The following is a 22335-nucleotide window of genomic DNA, read 5'->3' as shown; positions in this document are numbered from 1 at the left end:
TATCACCACTTTTGTCAGGTGGATAATAAATTTCTAGCAATGATACTTATTATTTATTTAAATATCTTTCATTATTTAATGTGGTATATAGTTTTATCAATTAGAGTACAGTATTTCATTGATTACAAAAAACTTATATAAATACAGTATATTCACTAACTGATGTCTAGTTGATGAATTGATCACAGAGTTGCACTGTTCAGTTCACAGAAATTTAAGTTATCAAGCATCGAATGTAATTGCTCTTAAATAAATGTAAATAAAAGTCAGTACTGTCCAATAATTGTCTGTGGTACAAATATTTATTACAATTTTGTGACATGTTTTGTAGTAGAATGCCATGCTTATTCATTGTTTCTCCTGCAAATTACCTCTTCCAGAATGTTTTGTAACCCATTGTCATGAAATATATTTAATAAAAATTGAGCATGACTTAGTGTGGATACTCTCACAGACACCTCGAGGAAAGCCACTGGCTGACTGCAACCCATTGGTACCCCTAAATCCAGTAACATCAACTTCTATAGAAGCTTCCTTACATTCTACAATTACTTATGATAAATTTGAAGTAAGTGGTTTGTCCTGTTTTGCATTTCACCTATTTATCTCCATGCTTTAATTAATAATTACTTGATTGACAGTGGTGAAAGTATTTACTAATGTTTTGTATTGAGCTTGTAATATATTGCATATAATGCAGCTAACATCCTTTTATTAATTATAAAAGATTGTCAGTAGAGTGTACAGTATCTCATTTATATACTGTACGTGAATCACACCATTTTTCAAAATATGTAATAGGGACAAGAAGTCATAACTATTCTTGGTTTTTAGATTTTACAGCATGCTACTAAACGTGAGCCATAAAATTCTTCCAAACATCTACTTATAACTGCACACATTTACTGGTAACTGCTTAAAATATACACAACACTTGGCATATTTAACTTTTGGGATTATATTACCCCTGAGAATTTCTGTATTAATATGTAACCTTCCTTGACCCTGTATGTGTGTTGCATCCTTACTCTAGGTAATATATTCTGTACAGCACAGGAAATCCCCAACTTACAAAAAAAAAAAAGTTTAAATTTTTGGTTTTGCACTTAAAAGTGCAAGTTATGTTTCATATACATATTGATACAAAGTAGTTGTAGTTTCAAATGGGTTGTAATGTGTTGTAAGTGTGGGTGTTTGTAAGTTGGGAGACCTGTATTTTAATTCTTGTAAAATAAGTTTTTGCTTTATATTTTTATGATTTGAAGCCTTTGTTTTATTGTGGTCTTAGCTTGGGTTTAAATACTGTTTGTTTCCCTACAATGCTTTATGCATGGTATCTCCAAAATGTATACACTTTAACAAATAATAAGTAGTCAGTTCAAATTATTGTGGCAAGTTTCATCTGAATGTGGTGCAGCTAGTAGCCCTAGCTATACTCCAAAAACTTTGGCATGACATTCAGCAGTCCTGTGGAACTATTCCTACAGAATCCATTGTGCAAGTTTGTTACTCATTATTTACAGCTGTCAACACTGCCTTGATGTTAACAGTTATCACTTTAACTATCATTGGTACTAAACTGTGAGACAAAATTAGATTTTGCTGAATTATATAGTATTTTTATTGTTATTTCTTGCAATGTGTATATCATTTTTTGAGACACCCCTGTGAATTTCCAAGCTTTATTTCATTTTGTATTTGCCATCTAACATGTGTTCTAAGTTAACTGTTATGCTTATAATAATGAATAAGAGTATTATGCTCTTGGGATGAATATTTTTATTTACAGTATAATATGTTGAAGTAGCTTTATGCTTGGGAATATATTTTTTGTTTTGAGCTTACAGGCTTATTGACTTGCAGGATAAACTAAGAAGTAGCAGTGAATGCCTCAACAGTACCACATTTGACCAGGCTGAATCAGGAATGCAGAAAACTCTATTTTAGTGTTGGTCATTGTCTTTAAAACTAATTGTCTTCATATCTTCAATGCTTCCAGAGGTGTGTGGTTTTTGTTTGCCAGGTTCTTATCATTTTGTTTCTCGATAGTTAATTCCTTGAAAACCAGGATCCTTGGGATTGAGGCTGCTGCTGTTTTCCTAAATAGCCATCAAAAATGTCAGTTTCTTATTTGTATTGATTTAATCTCCCATTGTCTTTTAGTAAAAAAAACATAAGCACACACTTATACACAATATATTTTTTAATTCATAGAGGATAGAAGAGCATATAAAACATTGAGACAAGATTTCTTAAAAGAAAAAAGAAAATTAGCACATTACTTGAAGTGAATTATGGTCCCAGAAACCTAGTAATGAAGGCTGACGTAATTTCATTAACACTAAAATATATTTGTACTGCATAGTATTATAATACATATAAAAAATTTATTTTGTTTTTTAAGGTTATTTAACTATGTACACTATACTTATAGGTTAACGTTCGTTTCACTGAGTGATGGTCATAGAAGGTAAAACACAAAACCATTTTATACATTGATTTACTACCTTTATAAAAACATGAAATTGTACCCTGTGTATGAATACAGTGTATCACTACTGTGTGCAATACTGTTATACAAAACAAATCAGTGCTTTCTTCCTACTACAAAGAACATCCTTATACCATGACTGTCACTTATATGGCACATATCAAGGACACATTTTTTTATCTGGATATAGATTGAAAGCATAAGATGAAAGATGGTTTGCCCAGTGTAAATTAGATTTGCAGCATTACGTAGTTTTTATGTTGGTATAAACCTTGGTAATAAATACCGACAAGTTGGTTTAGAAAGACACGTAAGCAAACACTATAACATATTTATTAGAAAACGTTTCGGTCCTGGAACCTTGATCACAGAAGTGATCAAGGTTCCAGGACCGAAACGTTTTCTAATAAATATGTTATAGTGTTTGCTTACGTGTCTTTCTAAACCAGTTTTTATGTTGTACCCAATTTTGTAAACTGCAAAATAAATATCAGGCCCAGTTAAAGAGTTGACTTAACATAATGTGATGACCAGACAGAATTTGGTTAGGTGTAAATTTCCTAACAGAGCTTCTGTAATATTGCAATCCTTGAAGACTAGCTTTTAGTTTATTATATGCTCCTGTCTGTAATGTACATAATGTTTCAATCTAATGTGTGTGTTTAATAAAAGCCTAATTTTTCCTTAGGAGGGGGGAGGGGTAATAATTTTAGTATCTGTGCTGTTCATGTCAAAACTGTGTGTAGTTTTGACCAAGACAAAAAATGGAGAGTTGTTTTGAATTTTGAATAATCAGATTTGATATAAAACACCACACCAAAAACAGATGGCATTCATCTCAATTGGTAGTAAAATATAAGCTGGATGTGCTAGTCATTAAACTAGTGACATATTGGCAGCAGTGTTGGCTAACAGCACAGATACACATTACTATTTCTTCTTACACAACAACTGCTTATTCTTTTGACACATGACACTTGTTTATTGCATGATTTTTAATGCTCCTTCTCAAATTTTGTATTTAAAGTTTTATTAATTTTTGAAAACTTTTTAATTTTCTGTACATAAATATGATATTAAACAATATTAACCTAACCATGACTGTCTTTCCTCTCTTGTACATAATTGACTCCATAATGATATTCATCAGACTGAGAAAAGGAGTAAAATATTTAGGTTTCTATCAAAGTAAAACATGGATAAAATTCAGGCTTGCTTAACCAGTTTAAACACTGTATTATTACATACAATATTCTAATGCAGTATGTAAGTCTTAGAAGTTCACCTTAACTGCCAGAGACCCATCTTGTACCTAGTAATTGCAGTGCATTTTCAATTAGAAAGATGTTACTATTGGCACCAATAGTTGCTTGCAGTAAATTTAACACTACTTACTTTAAGCATGTAATGGTTTGCATTTTAATTAAATACTTTAATTGCATTTGAAATTAAAAATAAAGTGCCATAGACAAATGTAGGTGATGTGTAATTTTACATTAGGTTTTTTAATACATCTTCTTCTTTCAACAAATCGGCCATATCCCACCGAGGTAGGGTGGCCCAAAAAGAAAAACAAAAGTATCTTTTTTATAAATTTAGTCATTTATACAGGAGTAGGGGTTACTAGCCCCTTGCTCCCGTCATTTTAGTCGCCTCTTACAACACGCATGGCTTACGGAGGAAGAATTCTGTTCCACTTCCCCATGAAGATAAGAGGAAATAAACAAGAACAAGAATTATAAAGAAAATAGCAGAAAACCCAGAGGGGTGTGTGTATATATATATGCTTGTACATGCATGTGTAGTGTGACCTAAGTGTAAGTAGAAGTAGCAAGACGTACCTGAAATGTTGCATGTTTATGAGACAAAAAAGGACAAAAGTAATCCTACCATCATGTAAAACAATTACAGGCTTTCGTTTTACACTCACTTGGCAGGATGGTAATACCTCCCTGGGTGGTTGCTGTCTACCAACCTACTACCTAGGTTTTATATATTTTTTTTTTTTTTCAACAAGTCGGCCGTCTCCCACCGAGGCAGGGTGACCCAAAAAAGAAAGAAAATCCCCCAAAAGAAAATACTTTCATCATCATTCAACACTTTCACCACACTCACACATTATCACTGTTTTTGCAGAGGTGCTCAGAATACAACAGTTTAGAAGCATACACATATAAAGATACACAACATATCCCTCCAAACTGCCAATATCCCAAATGCCTCCTTTAAAGTGCAGGCATTGTACTTCCCATTTCCAGGACTCAAGTCCGACTATATGAAAATAACCGGTTTCCCTGAATCCCTTCACTAAATATTACCCTGCTCACACTCCAACAGATCATCAGGTCCCAAGTATCATTTGTCTCCATTCACTCCTATCTAACACACTCATGCACGCTTGCTGGAAGTCCAAGCCCCTTGCCCACAAAACCTCCTTTACCCCCTCTTTCCAACCCTTTCGAGGATGACCCCTACCCCGCCTTCCTTCCCCTATAGATTTATATGCTTTCCATGTCATTCTACTTTGATCCATTCTCTCTAAATGACCAAACCACCTCAACAACCCCTCTTCTGCCCTCTGACTAATACTTTTATTAACTCCACACCTTTTCCTAATTTCCACACTCCGAATTTTCTGCATAATATTTACACCACACATTGCCCTTAAAAAGGACATCTCCACTGCCTCCAACTGTCTCCTCGCTGCTGCATTTACCACCCAAGCTTCACACCCATATAAGAGTGTTGGTACTACTATACTTTCATACATTCCCTTCTTTGCCTCCATAGATAACGTTTTTTGACTCCACATATACCTCAATGCACCACTCACCTTTTTTCCCTCATCAATTCTATGATTTACCTCATCCTTCATAAATCCATCCGCCGACACGTCAACTCCCAAGTATCTGAAAACATTCACTTCTTCCATACTCCTCCTCCCCAGTTTGATATCCAATTTTTCTTTATCTAAATCATTTGACACCCTCATCACCTTACTCTTTTCTATGTTCACTTTCAACTTTCTACCTTTACACACATTCCCAAACTCATCCACTAACCTTTGCAATTTTTCTTTAGAATCTCCGATAAGCACAGTATCATCAGCAAAAAGTAACTGTGACAATTCCCATTTTGAATTTGATTCCCCAAAATTTAATCCCACCCTTCTCCCGAACACCCTAGCATTTACTTCCTTTACAACCCCATCTATAAATATATTAAACAACCATGGTGACATTACACATCCTTGTCTAAGACCTACTTTTACTGGGAAGTAGTCTCCCTCTCTTCTACACACCCTAACCTGAGCCTCACTATCCTCATAAAAACTCTTTACAGCATTTAATAACTTACCACCTATTCCATATACTTGCAACATCTGCCACATTGCTCCTCTATCCACTTTATCATATGCCTTTTCTAAATCCATAAATGCAATAAAAACTTCCCTACCTTTATCTAAATACTGTTCACATATATGCTTCAATGTAAACACTTGATCTACACATCCCCTACCCACTCTGAAACCTCCTTGCTCATCTGCAATCCTACATTCTGTCTTACCTCTAATTCTTTCAATTATAACCCTACCGTACACTTTTCCTGGTATACTCAGTAAACTTATTCCTCTATAATTTTTACAGTCTCCTTTGTCCCCTTTCCCTTTATATAAAGGGACTATACATGCTCTCCGCCAATCCCTAGGTACCTTCCCCTCTTTCATACATTTATTAAACAAAAGTACCAACCACTCCAACACTATATCCCCCCTGCTTTTAACATTTCTGTCATGATCCCATCAGTTCCAGCTGCTTTACCCCCTTTCATTTTACGTAATGCCTCACGTACCTCCACCACACTTACATTCTGCTCTTCTTCACTCCTAAAAGATGGTATACCTCCCTGACCAGTGCATGAAATTACTGCCTCTGTTTCTTCCTTAACATTTAAAAGTTCCTCAAAATATTCTCGCCATCTACCTAATACCTCCATCTCCCAATCTACTACCTCCCCTACTCTGTTTTTAACTGACAAATCCATACTTTCCCTAGGTTTTCTTAACTTGTTTAACTCGCTCCAAAATTTTTTCATATTTTCATTAAAATTTCTTGACAGTGCCTCTCCCACTCTATCATTTGCTCTCCTTTTGCACTCTCTCACCGCTCTCTTTACCTTTCTTTTACTCTCCATATACTCTCTACTTCTTATAGCACTTCTGCTTTGTAAAAACCTCTCATAAGCTACCTTTTTCTCTTTTATCACACCCTTTACTTCATCATTCCACCAATCACTCCTCTTTCCTCCTGCCCCCACCCTCCTATAACCACAAACTTCTGCCCCACATTCTAATACTGCATTTTTTAAAACTATTCCAACCCTCTTCAACCCCCCCACTACTCATCTTTGCACTAGCCCACCTTTCTGCCAATAGTCGCTTATATCTCACCCGAACTTCCTCCTCCCTTAGTTTATACACTTTCACCTCCCTCTTGTTGTTGCCACCTTCCTCCTTTCCCATCTACCTCTTACTCTAACTGTAGCTACAACTAAATAATGATTCGATATATCAGTTGCCCCTCTATAAACATGTACATCCTGGAGCCTACCCATCAACCTTTTATCCACCAATACATAATCTAATAAACTACTTTCATTACGTGCTACATCATACCTTGTATACTTATTTATCCTCTTTTTCATAAAATATGTATTACTTATTACCAAATCTCTTTCTACACATAGCTCAATTAAAGGGTCCCCATTTACATTTACCCCCGGCACCCCAAATTTACCTACTACTCCCTCCATAACATTTTTACCCACTTTAGCATTGAAATCCCCAACCACCATTACTCTCACACTTGATTCAAAACTCCCCATGCATTCACTCAACATTTCCCAAAATCTCTCTCTCTCCTCTACGCTTCTCTCTTCTCCAGGTGCATACACGCTTATTATAACCCACTTTTCACATCCAATCTTTATTTTACTCCACATAATCCTTGAATTAATACATTTATAGTCCCTCTTTTCCTGCCATAGCTTATCCTTCAACATTATTGCTACTCCTTCTTTAGCTCTATTTGAAACCCCTGACCTAATCCCATTTATTCCTCTCCACTGAAACTCTCCCACCCCCTTCAGCTTTGTTTCACTTAAAGCCAGGACATCCAGCTTCTTCTCATTCATAACATCCACAATCATCTCTTTCTTATCATCTGCACAACATCCATGCACATTCAGACTTCCCACTTTGACAGTTTTCTTCTTCTTATTCTTTTTAGTAATCTTTACAGGAAAAGGGGTTACTAGCCCATTGTGTGTGTGTGTGTGTGTGTGTGTGTGTGTGTGTGTGTGTGTGTGTGTGTGTATATCTTCTTTCTTTCTTTCAACACACCAGCCATATCCCACCGAGGCAGGGTGGCCCATAAGGAAAAACGAAAGTTTCTCCTTTTACATTTAGGAATATATACAGGAGAAGAGGTTACTAGCCCCTTGCTCCCGGCATTTTAGTCGACTCTTACAACACGCATGGCTTACAGAGGAAGAATTCTGTTCCACTTCCCCATGGAGGTAGGAGGAAATAAACAAGAACAAGAACTAGTAAGAAAAATGGAAGAAAACCCAGAGGGGTGTGTATATACATATATGCTTGTACATGTATGTGTAGTGTGACCTAAGTGTAAGTAGAAGTAGCAAGACGTACCTGAAACCTTGCATGTTTATGAGACAGAAAAATGGACACCAGTAATCCTACCATCATGTAAAACAATAACAGGTTTCCGTTTTACGCTCACTTGGCAGGACGGTAGTACCTTCCTGGGCGGTTGCTGTCTACCAACCTACTACCTAGGGTGTACAGTGGACCCCCGCACACCGTCGGCATCACATAACGTACAATCCGCATACCGCTCGCTTTTATCGCAAAAATTTTGCCTCGTATACCGCTCAAAAACCCGCTCACCGCTCTTCGTCCGAGACGCGTCCAATGTGCGCCCTTAGCCAGCCTCACATGTGCCGCCGGTGGCATTGTTTACCAGCCAGCCTCCGCGGTAACATCCAAGCATACAATCGGAACATTTCGTATTATTACAGTGTTTTTGGTGATTTTATCTGCAAAATAAGTGACCATGGGCCCCAAGAAAGCTTCTAGTGCCAACCCTACAGCAATAAGGGTGAGAATTACTATAGAGATGAAGAAAGAGATCATTGATAAGTATGAAAGTGGAGTGCGTGTCGCCGACCTGGCCAGGTTGTACAAGAAATCCAAATCAACCATCGCTACTATTGTGGGCAACAGAAAGGCAATCAAGGAAGCTGTTCTTGCCAAAGGTTTAACTGTGTTTTCGAAACAGAGATCGCAAGTGATGGAAGATGTTGAGAGACTCTTATTGGTGTGGATAAATGAAAAACAGCTAGCAGGAGATAGCGTCTCTCAAGCGATCATAAGCGAAAAGGCTAGGAAGTTGCATGAGTATTTAATTAAAAAAATGCCTGCAACTAGTGATGATGTGAGTGAATTTAAGGCCAGCAAAGGTTGGTTTGAGAGATTTAAGAAGCGTAGTGGCATACATAGTGTGATAAGGCATGGTGAGGCTGCCAGTTCGGACCACAAAGCAGCTGAAAAATACGTGCAGGAATTCAAGGAGTACATAGACAGTGAAGGACTGAAACCTGAACAAGTGTTTAATTGTGATGAAACAGGCTTGTTTTGGAAGAAAATGCCAAGCAGGACCTACATTACTCAGGAGGAAAAGGCACTCCCAGGACATAAGCCTATGAAAGACAGGCTTACTTTGTTGATGTGTTCCAATGCTACTGGTGATTGCAAAGTGAAGCCTTTATTAGTGTATCACTCTGAAACTCCCAGACTGTTCAGGCAAAAGAATGTCCTCAAGGAGAATTTGTGTGTGCTGTGGAGGGCAAACAGTAAGGCATGGGTCACTAGGGACTTTTTCTATGACTGGTTACACCATGCATTTGCCCCCAATGTGAAAGATTACCTAACTGAAAAGAAATTAGAACTTAAGTGCCTCCTGGTGTTAGACAATGCCCCTGGTCATCCTACAGACGTGGCAGAGTGACTTTATGGGGACATGAAATTCATTAAGGTGAAGTTTTTGCCTCCTAATACCACTCCTCTCCTGCAGCCCATGGACCAGCAGGTTATTGCAAACTTCAAAAAACTGTACACAAAAGCTCTGTTTGAAAGGTGCTTTGTAGTGACCTCAGAAACTCAACTGACTCTAAGATAGTTTTGGAGAGAGCACTTTAATATCCTCAATTGTGTAAACCTTATAGGTAAGGCTTGGGAGAGGGAGTGACTAAGAAGACCTTGAACTCTGCTTGGAAGAAACTGGCCAGAATGTGTAGACATAAGGGATTTTGAAGGGTTTGAGGCTAACCCTGAGAGGATTATGCCAGTTGAGGAATCCATTGTGGCATTGGGAAAGTCCTTGGGGTTGGAGGTTAGTGGGGAGGATGTGGAAGAGTTGGTGGAGGAGGACAATGAAGAACTAACCACTGATGAGCTGATAGATCAACTTCAACAGCAAGAGGCCAGACCTGAGGAAACTGGTTCAGAGGAGGGCAGAGACAAATTGAAGAAGTTGCCTACTACAAAGATTAAGGAAATCTGTGCAAAATGGCTTGAAGTGCAAACCTTCATGGATGAAAATCACCCTCACACAGCTATTGCAAGCCGTGTTGGCAACCTGTACACTGACAATGTTGTGAAACACTTTAGGGAAGTCATAAAGGAACGAGAGGTACAGGCCACTATGGACAGATATGTTGTGCGAAAGAAGTCCAGTGACTCTGAAGCTGGTCCTAGTGGCATTAAAAGAAGAAGGGAAGTAACCCCAGAAAAGGACTCGACACCTCAAGTCTTAATGGAAGGGGATTCCCCTTCTAAACACTAACTCACTCTCCCCTCCTCCCATCCCATCAATCATCACCAGATCTTCAATAAAAGTAAGTGTCATGTAATTGTGCATGCCCTTTTCAGTTTGTGTGTATTAAAATTAACATTTCATGTGGTAAATTTTTTTTTTTTTCATACTTTTGGGTGTCTTGCACGGATTAATTTGATTTCCATTATTTCTTATGGGGAAAATTCATTCACATACCGATCATTTCGCATAACAATAAGCCCTCTTGCATGGATTAAAGTCGCTATGCGGGGGTCCACTGTATGTATGTGTGTGTGTGTGTGTGTATATATATATAAATAAATATGCAATAAATATGCATAAATATGCAAGATTACAGGTACGTCTTGCTACTTCTACTTACACTTAGGTCACACTACACATACATGTACACATTTATTTATACACACTCATCTGAGTTTTCTTTGATTTTATCTTAATAGTTCTTGGTCTTATTAATTTTCCTTTTATATCCATGGGGAAGTGGAATAAGAATCTTTCCTCCGTAAGCCATGCGTGTTGTAAAAGTCAACTAAAATGCCGGGAACAATGGGCTAGTAACCCCTTTTCCTGTAAAGATTACTAAAAAGAATAAGAAGAAGAAAATTGTCAAAGTGGGAAGTCTGAATGTGCGTGGATGTTGTGCAGATGATAAGAAAGAGATGATTGTGGATGTTATGAATGAGAAGAAGCTGGATGTCCTGGCTTTAAGTGAAACAAAGCTGAAGGGGGTGGGAGAGTTTCAGTGGAGAGGAATAAATGGGATTAGGTCAGGGGTTTCAAATAGAGTTAGAGCTAAAGAAGGAGTAGCAATAATGTTGAAGGATAAGCTATGGCAGGAAAAGAGGGACTATAAATGTATTAATTCAAGGATTATGTGGAGTAAAATAAAGATTGGATGTGAAAAGTGGGTTATAATAAGCGTGTATGCACCTGGAGAAGAGAGAAGTGTAGAGGAGAGAGAGAGATTTTGGGAAATGTTGAGTGAATGCGTGGGGAGTTTTGAATCAAGTGTGAGAGTAATGGTGGTTGGGGATTTCAATGCTAAAGTGGGTAAAAATGTTATGGAAGGAGTAGTAGGTAAATTTGGGGTGCCAGGGGTAAATGTAAATGGGGAGCCTTTAATTGAGCTATGTGTAGAAAGAAATTTGGTAATAAGTAATACATATTTTATGAAAAAGAGGATAAATAAATATACAAGGTATGATGTAGCACGTAATGAAAGTAGTTTATTAGATTATGTATTGGTGGATAAAAGGTTGATGGGTAGGCTCCAGGATGTACATGTTTATAGAGGGGCAACTGATATATCAGATCATTATTTAGTTGTAGCTACAGTTAGAGTAAGAGGTAGATGGGAAAAGAGGAAGGTGGCAACAACAAGTAAGAGGGAGGTGAAAGTGTATAAACTAAGGGAGGAGGAAGTTCGGGTGAGATATAAGCGACTATTGGCAGAAAGGTGGGCTAGTGCAAAGATGAGTAGTGGGGGGGGTTGAAGAGGGTTGGAATAGTTTTAAAAATGCAGTATTAGAATGTGGGGCAGAAGTTTGTGGTTATAGGAGGGTGGGGGCAGGAGGAAAGAGGAGTGATTGGTGGAATGATGAAGTAAAGGGTGTGATAAAAGAGAAAAAGGTAGCTTATGAGAGGTTTTTACAAAGCAGAAGTGTTATAAGAAGAGCAGAATATATGGAGAGTAAAAGAAAGGTAAAGAGAGTGGTGAGAGAGTGCAAAAGGAGAGCAGATGATAGAGTGGGAGAGGCACTGTCAAGAAATTTTAATGGGGTCGTCCTCGAAAGGGTTGGAGAGAGGGGGTAAAGGAGGTTTTGTGGGTAAGGGGCTTGGACTTCCAGCAAGCGTGCGTGAGCGTGTTAGATAGGAGTGAATGGAGACGAATGGTACTTGGGACCTGACGATCTGTTGGAGTGTGAGCAGGGTAATATTTAGTGAAGGGATTCAGGGAAACCGGTTATTTTCATATAGTCGGACTTGAGTCCTGGAAATGGGAAGTACAATGCCTGCACTTTAAAGGAGGGGTTTGGGATATTGGCAGTTTGGAGGGATATGTTGTGTATCTTTATATGTGTATGCTTCTAGACTGTTGTATTCTGAGCACCTCTGCAAAAACAGTGATAATGTGCGAGTGTGGTGAAAGTGTTGAATGATGATGAAAGTATTTTCTTTTTGGGGATTTTCTTTCTTTTTTGGGTCACCCTGCCTCGGTGGGAGACGGCCGACTTGTTGAAAAAAAAAAAATATATATATATATATATATATTTTTTTTTTTAACAAGTCGGCCGTCTCCCACCGAGGCAGGGTGACCCAAAAAAAGAAAGAAAATCCCCAAAAAGAAAATACTTTCATCATCATTCAACACTTTAACCACACTCACACATTATCACTGCTTTTGCAGAGGTGCTCAGAATACAACAGCTTAGAAGCATATACGTATAAAGATACACAACATATCCCTCCAAACTGCCAATATCCCAAACCCCTCCTTTAAAGTGCAGGCATTGTACTTCCCATTTCCAGGACTCAAGTCCGACTATATGAAAATAACCAGTTTCCCTGAATCTCTTCACTAAATATTACCCTGCTCACACTCCAACAGATCGTCAGGTCCCAAGTATCATTCGTCTCCATTCACTCCTATCTAACTTGCTCATGCACGCTTGCTGGAAGTCCAAGCCCCTTGCCCACAAAACCTCCTTTACCCCCTCTCTCCAACCCTTTCGAGGACGACCCCTACCCCGCCTTCCTTCCCCTATAAATTTATATGCTTTCCATGTCATTCTACTTTGATCCATTCTCTCTAAATGACCAAACCACCTCAACAACCCCTCTTCTGCCCTCTGACTAATACTTTTATTAACTCCACACCTTTTCCTAATTTCCACACTCCGAATTTTCTGCATAATATTTACACCACACATTGCACTTAAACAGGACATCTCCACTGCCTCCAACCGTCTCCTCGCTGCTGCATTTACCACCCAAGCTTCACACCCATATAAGAGTGTTGGTACTACTATACTTTAGTACATTTGCTTCTTTGCCTCCATAGATAACGTTTTTTGACTCCACATATACCTCAATGCACCACTCGCCTTTTTTCCCTCATCAATTCTATGATTAACCTCATCCTTCATAAATCCATCCGCCGACACGTCAACTCCCAAGTATCTGAAAACATTCACTTCTTCCATACTCCTCCTCCCCAATTTGATATCCAATTTTTCTTTATCTAAATCATTTGATACCCTCATCACCTTACTCTTTTCTATGTTCATTTTCAACTTTCTACCTTTACACACATTCCCAAACTCATCCACTAACCTTTGCAATTTTTCTTTAGAATCTCCCATAAGCATAGTATCATCAGCAAAAAGCAACTATGTCAATTCCCATTTTGTATTGGATTCCCCATAATTTAATCCCACCCCTCTCCCGAACACCCCTAGCATTTATTTCTTTTACGACCCCATCTGTAAATATATTAAACAACCATGGTGATATTACACATCCCTGTCTAAGACCTACTTTTACCGGGAAGTAGTCTCCCTCTTCTACACACCCTAACCTGAGCCTCACTATCCTCATAAAAACTCTTTACAGCATTTAGTAACTTACCTCCCCCCCTCCCCCCCCCAAAAAAAAGGAAACATGCACCATCATTCATGTAATTGCTATATAGTGGACCCTCGCATACCGTTGGCATCACATAACGTTAAATCCGCATACCGATACATTTTATCACTAAAATTTTGCCTCGTATACCGCTAAAAAACTCGCTCAACGCTATTCGTCCGAGACGCTTCTAATGTGCGGCCTGAGCCAGCTTCACATGTTCCACCGGTGGCATTGTTTACAAGCCAGCCTCCGCGGTAACATCCAAGCATACAATCGGAACATTTCGTTTTTGGTGATTTCATCTGCAAAATAAGTGACCATGGGCCCCAAGAAAGCCTCTAGTGCTAACCCAGTGGTAAAATGGGTGAGAAATACTATCATACCACAGTCAGCTGCTGCTGCACCATGGTCAGCTGTTGCTTGACCAGTCAGCTGTTGCTGGATCAGTCAGCTGCTGTTGCACCTCGATCAGCTGTTGCTGGACCAGTCAGCTGTTGCTGGATAAGTCAGCTGCTTCTGCACCACGATCAGCTGTTGTTGGACCAGTCAGCTGTTGCTGAATCAGTCAGCTGCTGCTGCTGCACCACAATCAGCAGTTGCTGGACCAGTCAGCTGTTGCTGGATCAGTCAGCTGCTGCTGCACCACGATGAGCTGTTGCTGGACCAGTCAGCTGTTGCTGGATCAGTTAGCTGCTGCTGCACCACGATCAGCTGTTGCTGGATCAGTCAGCTGTTGCTGGATCAGTCAGCTGTTGCTGGATCAGTCAGCTGTTGCTGGACCAGTCAGCTGTTGCTGGATCAGTCAACTGTTGCTGGATCAGTCAGCTGTTGCTGGATCAGTCAGCTGTTGCTGGATCAGTCAGCTGTTGCTGGATCAGTCAGCTGTTGCTGGACCAGTCAGCTGGTGCTGGACCAGTCAGCTGTTGCTGGATCAGTCAGCTGCTGTTGCACCATCAGCTGTTTCTGAACATGACTCGTCCCGAACCTGTCCGTCCAGCCTGAGCGCCTGCCTTGCCGTCATTGTTTACAAGCCAGGGTGGCCGGTTGCATGCATACATTCGATACATTTTGTATTATTCCATTATTTATAGTGCTTGTAACTGCTAAATAAGCCACCATGGGCCCAAAGAAAGCTTCTAGTGCCAACCCTGCAGTAAAAAGGGTGATAAATACTATCGTACCACAGTCAGCTGCTGCTGCACCACGGTCAGCTGATAAATTGGACCAGTCGGCTGTTGCTGCACCACAGCAGCTGCAGCTGCACCATGGTCAGCTGTTGCTGCACCACAGCTGCTGCTGCTGCACCATGGTCAGCTGTTGCTGCACCACAGCTGCTGCTGCTGCACCATGGTCAGCTGCACCACAGCTGTTGTTGCTGCACCACCATCAGCTGTATTACTCGAAGATGTGGAAACAGTGTTGTTGGTGTGGCTTAACGCGAAACAATTACCGAGAAACAATTAACCCCGGAGGGTTAGCCACCCAGGATAACCCAAGAAAATCAGTGCATCATCGAGGACTCTCTAACTTATTTCCATTGGGGTCCTTAATCTTGTCTCCCAGGATGCAACCCACACCAGTCGACTAACACCCAGGTGAACAGGGAAAAACACCTGGAACTAGTGCTCATATTGGTGAATTTAAAGCCAGCAAAGGTTGGTTTGAGAGATTTAAGAATCGTAGTGGCATACACAGTGTGATAAGGCTGTTCTGGAAGAAAATGCCAAACAGGACCTACAGTACTCAGGAGGAAAAGGCACTCCCAGGACACAGTGTCTCATCAGTCATTGCTGCATCTTCAATAAAGGTGTCATTTATTCTTCATTTAGTAGAGTAGTACATGCACAATATATATTGTGCATGTACTACTCTACTATTGTGCATGTATCCTTCTCTTTGTGTGTAGAAAAATGTATATTTCATGTGGTAAAATTTTTTTTTTCATACTTTTGGGTGTCTTGCACGGATTAATTTGATTTCCATTATTTCTTATGGGGAAAATTCATTCGCATAACAATGAGCTCTCATGAACGGATTAATATCGTTATGCGGGGGTCCACTGTACTCTCCTATTTGTATTCATTTATGGCTGCAAAGGTCAGTTCTTAGTTCCTGGCCTCTGCCTCTGAACCTGCCATTTTTCAGATTCACTCCCTCTTAGTTTTGTGGGCCCTACTATACCTGCTGTAACCTTCATTGTTCTCTCCAAATCCGTAAGCTCCCTCTCCCTCACCATTTACACTCCTACTGACCTCCCTCTCGTGTCCTTCATGGTCTCTTGCCAGAAATATGCTGACATCACAGTTCAGATTACCCTTCAGCTGCAACATCCTCACCTCCTCCAGTGCAGGCACTGCCCTATCCACTTCTAGGACTTTAAAGTCCAGCTAACTGGTTTCTCTGAATCCCTTCATAAATGTTGCTTTTCTCACACTAACGATACATCCATTAAAAACTTTTTTTTTTTTATTTTAAAAACACAGGCTGTCACCAACACTTGTCTCCATAAATTCATATCTAAACCACACACACACACAGGCATGCATGCGTGCACACACACACATGCTCACGCACACACATACAAATCTGTTGGATGTTTAAGTCAAAGCCTCCCTTTCCCTTTCCTCCATCCATTCTTGGGACAGTCCCCACTTACCACTTACCATCATCCTATCCCTCCTAAATGCCCAATTCACCTTAACTTCTCCTCAGCTCTAAATTATACTTTGATCCTATGGCTTTTAATTTCTATGCTTCAGCTTTTCATATTTGCACCACACATTGCTCTCAAAGATATCTCCATTTTCTTTTCCTTTCTTCAGCTTTCAAAACCAGTGCTTGGTACCCATATAAAAATGTTGGTGGTACCCCTACATTTTGGGCATATTCTCCCCCCGCATTTTTTTTTGTACCTCTATAAATAAACTTTCCTCAGATGCCACAACACATCACTTCCCTTCTTTCTCCCTCGCCCCCCAGTCTATTATATGGTTCATCTCGAGTTTTTCATAGCCCCCATCTGACATTTACACTACCAGGTACCTAAATACGTCCACTCCCTCTAATTTGATATTCAATTTTTCATTGCCTAGACTTTTTTTTTTATCATAACCTCATTCAGTCTTTGCTCACTTTTAATTAAAGACATGATAGGGTGAATAGGGGGAGCAATGTGGATGTTGTAAATGTATGGAAAAGGTGAAAGTTATTAAAAGCAGTAAACAGTTTATGTAGAGTGTGAGTCTCAGGTTAGGGTTTGTAGGAAAGAGAGGGACTTTCTTTGTGAAAGTAGGAATTATACAGGAATGAGTGATGTCACCATGGTTGTTTAATATATTTGTAGACTGGGTTGTAATAGAAGTTAATGCTAGGGTGTTGGATTAAAAGATATGATGTGAAGTGGGAGTTGTCAGTTACTCTGTCAGTGAATATCAGAATGTAGGAAAAGGCTATAGAAAACGTGGATACATTTAGATATTTGGGAGTGGACATAGCAAATGGTTCTGTAAAGGATGAGGGGAGGGGACAGGGGTAAAAGATAGATGGTGTGTTGAGGTATCCATAGAAAGAAAAAGTTTATTTATGGAGGCAAAAAAGGGAATGTATCATAGTGGTACCAACATTTGTACGAGTGTGAGGTACTGGTTTTGAACATTGCAGCAAGGAGGCAGTGGAAATATGTTGAATAGTGTGTGTGTGGTGTGAATATAGTGCAGAGAACTCAGAGTATAGAAATCAGAAAATGGTGGAGTCACCAAGGGTATTATATAATTCAGAGGGGTGAGGAAGGGTTGTTCAGGTGGTTTGAGTATTTAAGAGATGATGGTGAGGGATAGAATGACTAGGGAAGATATCAGTCTGGGGGAAAATGTAAGAGGGGTAGAGCTTGTTCCAGGAATGGTTGGAAGGAACTGAGTAAAGGAGGCTTTGAGTGTTATGGGCTTGAGTATTCAGCAGGCTTGTGAGAGTTTGTTAGAGTGGAGTGAATGAAGACAAGTGGTTTTTAATGGATGTGCTGTTGGAGTGAGCAAAGTAACATTTGTGAAGGGATTTGGTGAAATCAATTAGCCAGATTTGAGTCCTGGAGGTGAGAGCTGTGCCTGCACTCTAAAGGAGGGGTGAGAATGGTGCAGTTTAGAGGGTCCTCCCAATTGTGATGTCAGTGCACTTCTGGCAAAGCAGTAATTGTGTGCATGATGATTTTCCTTTTCTGAGGTAGCCCTACCTTGGGAGATAGCTGATGAAGCAAAAAATAAAAAAAACTTTTAATATGTAATATGTAGGCAGGGATTGGGGAGAGACGTAAAGGAGAGATCATGCACTCTTCCATAGTGGATGAGGCAACACCCAGTTCAAGTTACTTCCCTGCAATTGATCAACTGAGGGAGAAAAGACTGAGGGACACACTTCACCTTGCTTCCCCAATCAAGGGACACTGTAGAGAGAAGTACCTTCGATTTGGCCAAAATATAATTTCCTCCAGTTCATTGCGACGTGTGGCATCTCAGCCATGCCTCACTCTTAAAGTTAGTGCAGCAAATCTGCGATGTACAAACCAACCAACCATTCCCAGATGTTTTAGCAATAAAGACCACCCACTCAAGTTCTTGATGTAAAAAATTAACATCTTGTTATGTTACTTTGCTATTAAACTTTTACCCAATTGCAATATTATATTCCCAAAAAAGAACCAATCTCATTTGGGTTATTCAGTGTTAACTGTAAATTTTTTTAGTTAGTGTTATCACCTTTACAGCCTGCCTTATGAATGAGACCCTCATTTTGCATCAAAGTAACCAGTAACTGTTTTAAGTAATAAATATATGTTCATGTACTGATTTTTTTTTTTTACGAGTAGCAGCACTAACAAATCTGTGTTTATAACCTATATTTTTTGTATATTTAACATGTTTTAATTTTTATGTCCCAAATGTGTGGTGGCAACCTTGTGTGTGTTGGGGGGGGGGGATATATTATTTTACTTAAAGGAAAGGTAAATAGCTTTTATTATATTTTATAATTTTTGGGCAAAGAATTACGAGTGTTAATGTGACATTGTCTGCAACATAATATAGCATTATGACTTGAATTGTTGAACGTCTTTTAGTTTAAACTAATTTGTGTAGGGACGAACAGCATTACTAAATACTAAACTGCACTTCTTGCTGACCTAGATTAGCTGTGAATGCTATATTATGGCGTGAGGGATTTACCATTCCTACAGCTAGGAAAAGTCTAACTCATGTACTGTAAAATATTGATCTACATAAGCTAAAAGCTATATTATTATTATTATAATCAAAAAGAAGCGCTAAGCCACAAGGGCTATACAGCGCTAAAAGCTATAAAACATGACTATGTATAAACTTAGTTGAGATGTCTTCTAAAAGTAATGATTAGTAGGCTGCAGTTGCAGAATTGATGCTAGCCATCAAGCATGCCTAGCATACTTGATGGCTAGCAACTTCTGGTCTTTAATCAGGAAACATTGCTGTATCATGTATTGCAATGTTTCATAAAATGATCCTTGATAAAGCAACAACATTTATACGAGTGAAATGCTCCAAGTATTTTTTTTATTAAATTTATTTCATGGGGAGAGTGCTAAACCCATAGGGGTTAGCAGTACCTTGGGAAATGGGAGGTAATTTGGATTCAATCTAAGGAAAAGGAGGTCAGCTCCAGTTCTGTCCATTTAAGGTTTATTACATAAACCACTAACGTAAGCCCATAAAGTATCTTGACAGGAAATTAAGATATTTTTTTGTAATGGTTACTGCAATGTTCGTACTTGTAAGGAATAATTTTTTACGAATTCTTTCACTACTCTATTTAGTTTTTGATTTGAGTATTGTACCGGAAAATACACAGCCACTTCCTCTCTCCATACACTGAGGAGTTAATGGTGTAACAGAAAGAACAAATTACAGATGGTTCAGCTTTATTAATGTTATACATATAAAGTTGTTACCCCTTAGGAGGTTCCTGGTGCTGGAATTGTATGGTCTACACATTTAAGTGTTTCCCCCAAATATTAAAATTAGTTTGTGAAACATTAGTTTTTATGAACATTTAGTAGTATTTATTGACATTCTAGTTTAATTTATATTACAAAGCCTTGGGGTCCCATCCATTTTGGATTCTTATTGTATGTGACTATTTGCACTATAATCATATTTTTTCTATTTACAAATACCTGGTGAAGATGACTCCATCAGCAGTGTGATGATTTTTATTATCTGTCAAGAGGGTAGGGTTGCCTTGTTGCTGCTGGAGGGGTCTGGATTCAATGAATTGAATCTACCCTCTACTTCCTTGGATCAAACCTGACTACCTCTCATTCCTTACATTTTATGAGTCCTATGGATTTAATTATTAGCCTTGAAAACAAGATTCACAGGGAAGCACTAAACCTGAAAGGGTCATACAGTGCCTGGGTAAAAGGGATGTAATTAGGCTTGACCCAATGATGGGTAGGATAGCTCCATTTGACTGAGCCCTTTAGCATCACGACATCCCTTTAAAGAAAGAAAAAGCAATGATCAAGTGGGTATGGTGTCTGTACGGAAATAATTATTTCTTTTGTATGCTTTTCAATGCTTCACGTATATTTTCAGCCTACCAGTATGTGTAACAAGTTTTCATAATAGTAGCAGGAAAGGAGGCACTTATCTTGGAGGATGAACCTGTTAGAAAAATAGGCACCAAGAAAAAAAACCATGAACTTGCCAAAAGTCACTTGCAAAAATCACCTACAAACCTTTGCAATAAAGAAAACCAACATATTTTCCAAATGTCAATTTACATTCATAAGATCACCTGCAAATGTTTTTAACATGTTTGCAGCACATACAATTTTCATCAAATTGGTTTCAGTTTAAAGACTGATGGAACATATCTTTATATTATTATTATTATAATCAAGGGGGAAGCGCTAAACCCGGAGGATTATACAGCGCCTGGGAGGGGATGTGGAAGGCATTCAGGCTTAATTCGGGGAACTGGAGCACAGATCCAATTCCCTAAATCAAGAGCCCCTCACCAACATCAAGCATATCTTTATAGAAACCATAATTTTCACTGGTGAGTTCATCTGTTTTCTTCAGTGTCTAATTTGGTGCAGAACAAACCTTTATTATAGGCATATTGCTTATCATACAAGAAGTAATGCAATAGAACATATAGAGATTAGAAGAGGGAGGGGTCAAAAAATAGGTTAGGGCTAGGTATCACCAGAGGCAGTGATGTCAATCTTACTTGTCCTCATTGGTTTTTCACATGCTAGATGACTTTGCTCGGTAGCTTTGCAATACTAAATGTCCCATAGTGGTGACAATAATTTCTCACCACCACCTCGTTCTATTGTTCAGAAGCAGCAATCATGCTTATAGCACTAGAGAAGAATCAAAGGATATTTGGTATTGCCAAGCTACTGGTCAAACTTGTCTTGTACAGGAAACTAAGTACAGGTGATGCTGAATTTTGACCTTTGCCTCCATATAATTTTCTGTTGTGCTTCCCCAGTTCAGTTTTTTAATATGCGGTTTTTTTTTTTTAACTCTTCATACTATGGTTTGCATTTAAATAAAATATTTAATCTACATGCTCCATTAGAAAAAAATGTGACTTACTCCCTGTATAACAAACCAAGCTACATCCTAAAGCAGGTATAATAAAATCCATTCAATGTGCAAAGAAAAAGAGTATGATTAGATTTGTTGAGGGGGTTACAAAATGTAACTTTACACAGTGGATTTACTTATTGATGTAAGAAGTGTTGAACCTGTCGAGGTCATAGTGCTCAAGGAAAAGGATGTAATTGGTTTTGATCTGAGAACTCCAGTTTGTTGGACTAAAAGCCACTCATCAGTAGATGTGGAGAGAGAGGATTGTGTATGGGAGTAAAATTAACTTATAATCAGGAACAAACAAAAATACAAATGTAAAAGTTGTGATGTTTGGCCAAGCTAAAATGATGAATAAAAATAATGTCAGGAAAAATTGGAGAGAGTTAGGAAGCAAAATGTCTTGGAAAAGGGTACAGTGGGATATGTATGGGAATATCCTAAGTAAAGTATAATCCAATAAAGTTTTAATCGGAAGTACTGTAATAATTGGACTTCAGTGTGGAGGTATGAAGCATGTATCCTTTAAGGGGTATTTTAATGCTGAAGAGCTCTTGATCACAGGATTTGGCACCACTTTACCCTTTCAATAGAACCTGATTACCTCTTATTCACCAAATGCTATATGATCAGCATGGTTTTAACACTTCCATGA

The 22335-nt window shown here is 38.9% G+C and overlaps 1 protein-coding gene across 5 annotated transcripts in view; it reads left to right on the top strand.

Annotated features, from left to right (window-relative positions):
* The window catches only part of LOC128701314 (protein regulator of cytokinesis 1), a 59881-nt gene extending 37622 nt beyond the window's left edge, over positions 1-22259 (top strand). For 2 of the 5 annotated variants that reach the window (XM_053794976.2, XM_053794975.2), the window contains exons 12-13: positions 455-568; positions 18339-22259. In XM_053794976.2, the coding sequence (XP_053650951.1) occupies positions 455-568; positions 18339-18671 (447 nt within the window). In that variant the 3' untranslated portion in view covers positions 18672-22259. Of the gene's footprint in view, positions 1-454; positions 569-1863; positions 2855-18338 lie in introns of those variants that run through there. The other 3 variants (XM_053794978.2, XM_053794977.2, XR_008408890.2) reach the window with 2 other exon arrangements.
* The last annotated feature ends 76 nt before the right edge of the window (positions 22260-22335 follow it).

This window comes from Cherax quadricarinatus, chromosome 72 (assembly GCF_038502225.1).
Source record: "Cherax quadricarinatus isolate ZL_2023a chromosome 72, ASM3850222v1, whole genome shotgun sequence".
Taxonomy (NCBI): domain Eukaryota; kingdom Metazoa; phylum Arthropoda; class Malacostraca; order Decapoda; family Parastacidae; genus Cherax; species Cherax quadricarinatus.
The sequence above is the reverse complement of the archived record's forward strand: the minus strand, read 5'-3'. Positions and strand labels throughout refer to the sequence as shown.